The sequence below is a fragment of the Castanea sativa genome, chromosome 8, assembly GCF_040712315.1.
Source record: "Castanea sativa cultivar Marrone di Chiusa Pesio chromosome 8, ASM4071231v1".
Lineage (NCBI taxonomy): Eukaryota > Viridiplantae > Streptophyta > Magnoliopsida > Fagales > Fagaceae > Castanea > Castanea sativa.
The window spans coordinates 47092097-47099617 of NC_134020.1; the positions used below are offsets into that span (position 1 = coordinate 47092097).

The 7521-nt window shown below is 37.6% G+C and overlaps 1 protein-coding gene across 2 annotated transcripts; it reads left to right on the forward strand.

Annotated features, from left to right (window-relative positions):
- The first annotated feature begins 549 nt into the window (after positions 1 to 549).
- On the forward strand, positions 550 to 5656 carry LOC142607319 (YTH domain-containing protein ECT4-like). Of its 2 annotated transcripts, none has more exons than XM_075778764.1 (9): positions 550 to 818; positions 1593 to 1666; positions 1885 to 2044; positions 2228 to 2298; positions 2498 to 3088; positions 3572 to 4156; positions 4245 to 4457; positions 4538 to 4684; positions 4894 to 5656. In XM_075778764.1, the coding sequence occupies exons 1-9, from the start codon at positions 776 to 778 to the stop codon at positions 5134 to 5136; spliced, it is 2127 nt and encodes a 708-aa protein (XP_075634879.1). In that variant the 5' UTR covers positions 550 to 775; the 3' UTR covers positions 5137 to 5656. The 2 variants fall into 2 exon arrangements, with proteins under 2 accessions (XP_075634879.1, XP_075634878.1); XM_075778763.1 differs by having other exon boundaries at positions 569 to 818; positions 1590 to 1666.
- The last annotated feature ends 1865 nt before the right edge of the window (positions 5657 to 7521 follow it).

Genomic DNA, 7521 nt, shown 5'->3' on the forward strand with positions numbered 1-7521 from the left:
AAAAAAGCATGAAAATGAAAAGGTGAAATGTCTTGAAGATACCTTTGTTTTTTTGTCTTCTTCGTCATTTTTGGTGTGTTCACATCTCTTGAAGATACCACATTTGCAGTTCCATCACAAAAAAAGGCCCATAGTACAAAGGCCCCTTCAAAGTAAAGCCCAATTTTTATATATTTTATTTTTCTTGGTTGCCATTGGACAAGTAAACCCAAGGTAAAGGTTAATTGCATGACTAACAAAACAGGGACAGCTGTGTCCTTTTCTAATTAGGGTTTCCAACTTTTGGCCAAGGGGCACACAACTCTTTCACAATTTGAGAGATTGAAAATTAAGGGCTTTTAAGGCACCCCAGCGTGTGCACCCACCTGTCTTCCAAATCTACCTCACAGACCAATCAAACTCCACGTCCTCGGCCACTTCCAACACTTCAAACCCACTCAACTCCCGCCACGTGTACAACTGTCCAATCAGAGAGCTCGAACTCCCTCACCCGCGGGTGACCGAATAAGGAGCGTGTAAAAAGAGAGCCGTGGTGCTATTTGAATCACCGCTTTAGGATCAACAAAACCCTCTCTCTTCCAAAACCCACAAACCCTTGGCGGCTGTGTGTGTGTGTGTGAGATACCACAGTGTGTGACCCGTTGTTCCCTCCTAATCTCTCTCTCTCTCTCTCTTAGGGTTTCTCTCTCTAAAACCCTTTATTTGGGGATTTTTAGATTTATTTAGGGTTTTGAAACCTATTTTTTTCAACGAGATCTATCCAGAAATATCGGTTATGGCCACCGTTGCTCCAGCTCCTTCTCCTCCTACCGCAGATCGTATCCTTTTTTGCGATTTTCTCATCTGGGTCTGTCTTGTTTTCTCGTTTTTTAGCGTTTTCTCCATCTGGGTCTGATTGTGTTTATGAGGTTTTTTTGTGCTGATCTGCGTTTGTGTGACTCGGGTTTGGTTTGGATCCATTTGGGTGTTTCGTTTTATGGGGTTTTATTGGTCTTTGTGGAAGATTATGTGTACGGATCGGGTTAAGAATTGAGATGTGTTTGTTTGGCTTGGATTTTGATGTCTAGGGTTTGTTTCTGCTGTGATTTGTTCATTTGTTGTGTGTTACATATGTTGCAGCTGTTCTTGATTTATTTGGGGGTTTTTTCTTATAAGAATTAATGGGGTATTTGATTTTCATGACGCTCTCGTTGAAATTATGATTGAATTGACAATTTTGATGGGTTATTTGTATTGGTTGTTGTTGTTTTTCTTAATGACATGCCTATTTGTTGAGTAATTTTGTTGGTTATCTGTAAGATCTGGATTGTTTGCAATTTAAAACTTGGGTGTTTGGTGGGTAATTCTACTTTGGATTGGTTTGAGGAGAGATTGGTTTATATTTTGGTGAAATTATATGATTTGAATATTTGTTATCTGTGAATTATAGGAGACAATAATTTGGAATCAGGCTTTGGAAACAATTGTGTTTGTCTGATTTGTTTTATTTATGCTTTTGAAAGATGGATTATATAGAGGATATATTGTGATCAATGTGTTTCTTCAGTTTATGAAAGTATGTATTTCCTTTACTTTTCTTCTTTCTATAGAAGCTACAGATTTGCTGCAGAAATTGTCTTTGGATTCTCAGACGAAGACTCTGGAAATTCCCGAGCCTACCAAGAAGGTAATTTTCACTCTGCGTTTTGTGTGATTGATTAGTTAATTGCATCTCGCTTCGTGTTTATTGGAATCCAAATTTCACATGTAAAGATATTTGATACGCTAAAGCCAACAAAAAGCATTGAGTTGCAAGGAAAAATCAGTAACAGTGTAAATTATTCTGGCCTTATGTTATACCAAATATACTGAAAGTGTCTTAAGATTGATTGTGTCTTGACGCAGCCTTCAACTAATCAATATGGATCGGTTGATTCGGGCAATGTTATGAATGGTCAGATCCCAGCATTTGAGCGGTCTGTGACTCCAATACTAACTGATTTCATGGATCCTAACGTGTGCTATCTTCCCAATACTTATCCATCCACTGCCTATTACTATGGAGGTAAATTAATAAGTGAACTAACTGAATGAGCTTGTACAATGTTGGTTAGGAGATAAAGTAGTCCTATTTACTATTCAAATGTCTTATTATAAATGATTCACTGTCTTTATGGATATTTTTTACAAAATAATGTTTGCCAGGCTCTGTTTAGATTGTACTTATGTGCATTAGAACCTTTTGTAGGCTATGATGGGACTGGTAATGAGTGGGATGACTACTCAAGATATGTGAATGATGGAGTTGAGATGCCTTCTGTAAGTTGTGCTTTATCATTGGTGCTTTTTTTGACTTCTTTTTAAGCTTGGTCAATCAAGTGAATTTGTGATTGGTTGTACATGTCAGTTATCATGTTTTAAATTTGTTACGAGCCTGCATACATTTTGCTGGTTATGTATATCAATGGTTCTGATTTATTCTAATGTTGTCTTTTAACGTGCTGTTTCATATATTCAGGGAGTTTACGGGGATAACGGGTCTGTTATGTATCACCATGGATATGGATATGCACCATATGGTCCATATTCACCAGCAGCTTCTCCAGTCCCAACTATGGGTAATGATGGTCAGTTATATGGGCCTCAGCATTACCAGTATCCTTTCTTTCAGCCGATGACTCCAACTAGTGGGCCATATAACCCTAGTCCTGCTGCCCCTCAAACTGATGTTTCCACCTCTGTAGCTGCTGATCAAAAGCCTCTTCCTGTGGAAACGACCAATGGGAATTCTAATGGCATTACAAATGGTGGAGGCATCAAAGGGAATAATGCTTCAGCTCCCTTAAAACCTGCTCATCAGAATTCGTTTGTCTCTAATGGTTCATATGGAAGGGGCGCTGTGCCAGGGCGCGGTCCTACTTCCAATTATCAGGATGGAAGATTTAATTTTGATATGTTGAGGTCTCCGTTCCCATTGTTAGATGGCCCGCTACTTTCAGATGGGCAGCCTAGGCCTGTGAGCGGCACAACAATTCCTTCTTCATATTCAAATGGCAATAGCCTTCAATCTTCTAGGAATCAAAGTTTCCGTCCGAATACTAATTACATGGTATGCATGAGTCAGCATATTATTTTATTTGGTTTTTATAGTTTTAATGTTCTATATTGTAATTGAACAGGTAGTTTGATTGCCAGTGCTTTCCTGCTATGGGAACTGTTGAAAGATGAATTAGATTTCCTGCTGTTTGGATTAAGTTATGGACATTGTGCAGACAGTTTAAATCCATAGGTTACAAGAAATGTGTGATTAGATATCTTTTGTTGGTTCCACTTGTGGGCTGATTCTAAACTTCAGTTTCCATCAATAAAGGTTTACTGGCTTGTTGAAATGTTTGGACGTGCATACTGTTTTGTCTGCCGTTCCAGTGAACATATAATGTGATGATAAAATTGATCTTAGAAATTCTCTTATGATTGTTGTCATACACAGATTTATTATGACTTCACTGGAGGATCTAATTTTTTTTGTTGTTGTTGTTGATAAGGTTTCTTTTTACATGTTGCTTATTGAAGGGTTTGTTTTATCTTACAGGGTTTGCACCATCCAAGACCGATGCCTGGAATGAGTACTCCTGGGTTTATGGGTAGGGTGTACCAACCAAGCAAGTTATATGGTCAGTATGGGAATACTGTTAGATCTGGTATGGGCTTTGGATCTCATGGATATGATTCGAGAGCAAATGGACGTCCATGGTTGGTGTTTGATAGTAAGCATAAACCAAGAGGACGATTTGGCTATGGTAATGAGAACTCAGATGGTTTGAATGAACTGAACAAAGGACCTAGATTTAAGGGTGGCCCCAAAAACCATAAGGGTTTTTCACCCAATGTCTTGGCAGCAAAGGGTCAGAATGAGACAATAAATTCAACTAGTGATGAGGAGAAGGATAAGACAAGTGTTGTTCCAGATCGTGAACAGTACAACAGACCAGATTTCCCAGAGGAGTATTCTGATGCTAAATTTTATATTATAAAGTCATACAGTGAGGATGATGTCCATAAGAGCATTAAGTATAATGTTTGGGCCAGCACACAAAATGGCAATAAGAAGCTTCATGCAGCATACCAGGAGGCTCAGGAGAAATCTGGGGATTGCCCCGTGTTTCTTTTCTTCTCGGTGAGAATATGGATGCAAGAATTTAATGGGTTTATTTCTTTTAATTCCTTGCTTGCTCCTTAGCATTGTCTTTTGAATTCTTGTTTAGGTCAATACAAGTGGGCAGTTTGTTGGCCTTGCGGAAATGGTTGGACCAGTTGATTTTGAGAAGAGTTTGGAGTATTGGCAACAAGATAAGTGGAACGGCTGTTTCCCTGTTAAGTGGCACATTGTCAAGGATGTTCCTAACAGTTTGTTGAAGCACATTACCCTTGATAACAATGAGAACAAACCTGTGACGAACAGTAGGGACACTCAAGAGGTAATATTAGTTCTTGCTTTTGTTGTTGCCTGGTTTTCTTTGTGTTTCCTTTTTAAACAGATATGAATGTCCTTGTGCAGGTCAAGTTAGAGCCAGGGCTTAAATTGATTAAAATATTCAAGGAGCATTCCAGCAAAACATGCATTTTGGATGACTTTGGGTTTTATGAGGCCCGCCAGAAAACAATTCAGGAGAAGAAGGCTAAGCAATTGCAGTTTCCAAAACAGGCAAGACTCTTAACTCTTAAGCCTTCTCTTCCTTGTTATAACCTTTTCGTACTCATTATGTCCTTTGTAGTAACAATGAATTTCTTACTAGATATATCCTAATAATTGCCCTTAAATTGGTTTTCTTTATATTTTGTAGACAAGATTCGCCATTGTTTGCCATGCAAGGTTAAAATATTATTGTATACTTACTGATCTTGTGAATGCAGGTATGGGAAGGAAAGCACACTGATGAGAAGAAAGAAAGGGTAAATGGTGAACTGAAAACCCAAAATTCGGTGGAGGCTGCCTCAGATTCGTTCAAGGAGCCTATCCCGTCTGTGCAGGCTAATGAGGACCCCAAGATTTTGGATAATGGTTCAGTTGCAAAAACTGGAGATGCACCTAAGGGAGCTAAGCCAGTTGTGTCAGAGAAGAGGATTCTAGCTAACGGTGTTGCAAATGGTTGCTAGTCTCTGCCTCACACAATGGTGGCCCATGTGCACTGAAGTTTCTCATGAGAAACTTAGCCAAGTGGTGTGTTGGTTTTTGTGTAATATGCAGAACTAACTACTGGCATGGTTTCCATAACTTATGGGCCACCATCTCGCATTTGTCTTGCTCAAGCGAAAAATTGAGCAATAGAATGTCATCTTTAGTGTTTTTTCAAAGCTATGGTGAAGGCAACGAGAGCTTGTCTGGGTCTGTTTTAAAGTGGTAGCTCCTAACAGGTTTTGATTCGCTAGGATTTTGGGTTTAGGGGGTTTATGTATTAGTGGCTTTTATATTGTTATCTTCATGTTTTCTTTTCTTTTTTTCTCTTTTCTTTTTGGGTTTTCCTTTTTCTTGGCAATTTCCTATCTTGTAAATCTAGATCTACTTTGTTGAGGGGCAGCTTTACTTTTGTATTTGTAAGAGAGCTAGAAGCAAGGTGGGAAAATACTGCACAATATAGTCAGAGTTTAAGAAGATTTCCTTTATATTTTGCAATTATTTCTGTTGTTATCATTGTCCTCTGTTTTACTATGGTATTGTCTGCTTTGTTTTCAAATTTTGGTCAATTTTTTGTTGAAAGAAAATAATATCATTTAGGGGGTCTGCATAACATTATGATTATGTTCTTTCTACAAAGGACACCTCGTGTATGTGCTTGAAGTAGAAAGTGTTTACTAATCAAGGAAAAAAATAGAAAAGTAAAAAGCTTTTACCGGTAAAACTGTTTCCTGATAATAACTTGGAAATCATTCATCAGAGTGGCAGTTCTATCATTCTATGCATTATTGCTGTTGGACTTTTCTCATCTTTGGATGAAAAGGCAATGTTAGTAGTATTTATTCTTTGATGTCATAATGGGCAAGTAGCGTTCACATGCACATTGAGTGAAAAAGTCAAAAATCTTGAATGGCAATAAATGCTATTTGCAGCACAAGAAAAAACAACTGAGTGTCTGTGGCTTTTCTTCTGGACTTTTGGGTACAATATGCAATGAAAAAAAAAATACGTGCGGTAAAACATAACTCATGGACTATATGGGTCAATAATAGTTTTACTTTTATAAACAATGCTAAAATTTAAATGAGCTATAGATGGATCGCTGAGTCAGAGGAGGCGTTTTTTACTGAGCACAAGTATAAAAAGAACCAAAAAAAAAAAAAAAAAATCTATTATATTAATTGAAGATAAATAAAAAAGGGATAAAGTAATATTTGTTTGAATAAAGTAATTTTTGTAGGGATGTAACTCATACAAGAAATATCACTTTATCTCTATTTTTTTTATTATCTTATTATCTTTATTTAGCTCAAATAAAAAAATTGTCAACGTTGTATTAGTTGAACTTATCATATTAAAAATTAGGATTTCAATTCAATAAGATTTCCAATAAAGTTTTCCAACGTTGTATAAGTTGAACTTATTGGATTAGTTTATTTTATTTTATTTGAGGGTACTTATTGGATTAGTTTGAGATTGTTTTTAATCTTATGTGAAATAAATAATTAGATAATATAAATATCATCTATACTATTTGTGGGGAGTAAAGATACCTTGATGGGAATATGGGCCGATGGGTCATGCTAAGGAAGGCCGACCTGCTCTTGGGTTTAGGGCCTGTTAGTATTACGGGTCGGCCCATAAGCCGAGGATCCGAAGATCCAGCCGAGGATGTTTTTCCCCTCGTACTGACACCAGAGAACCCGGGACTTCATGGTAAAGGTTAGGGAATGACACGGTCAAGACCAATGGTTAAAGGAGGTGAACCCTTGAATGTCCTAGAAGCACTGATGTGGGAAAAATGTCAAAGGTAAAGGCTGCTACCTCCACATTAAAGACCCTGCACCTACCACCCTGGCCGCATTAATGAGGAAGTGACACTTGAACAGTGGAAGGGAAACTTCTAGTTACTGTTCAAAGGCAGTAAGAAAAGAAATATCTAGGCTAAGGGAGGAGTTGGGGCAACACGTGTATAAAGTATTAAAAAGAGGAGTATTTAAGAAGAAACCTATAACAGAAACGGGACGGAACTTTTTGTAACCTAAAAAGAAAAAAGACAAAGAGAGAGATATAATATAAGAACAGCTCTCGGCTTACATCCGAGGAGGCCTATTTACATTATTCCTTGTTGTTTCCAGGTACTGGCAATCTTTAGTTTGTCATTTAATCCCCACACACTTCTAACCTAGGTTTAAAGCCCACACTCTACAAATTCGTATTGTTTAAGGCTCATTGGGCCTGAGCCCATAACTGTTCTTGGGTCCAGGTGCAATTGTGCACTTACACTATTAATAAGAATATTCTCCTATTTGGTCTTCAATTTTTGATGTACCAAAATATCTCCATACAAATTCTGAAATAATATA

Excerpts from the sequence above, each read along its gene's own strand:
- LOC142607319 (XM_075778763.1), top strand. The coding sequence starts at position 776 with ATGGCCACCGTTGCTCCAGCTCCTTCTCCTCCTACCGCAGATC. Across the intron at positions 4,157-4,244 it reads CCGTGTTTCTTTTCTTCTCG|GTCAATACAAGTGGGCAGTT; the intron begins GTGAGAATATGG and ends ATTCTTGTTTAG. Across the intron at positions 4,685-4,893 it reads AATTGCAGTTTCCAAAACAG|GTATGGGAAGGAAAGCACAC; the intron begins GCAAGACTCTTA and ends TTGTGAATGCAG.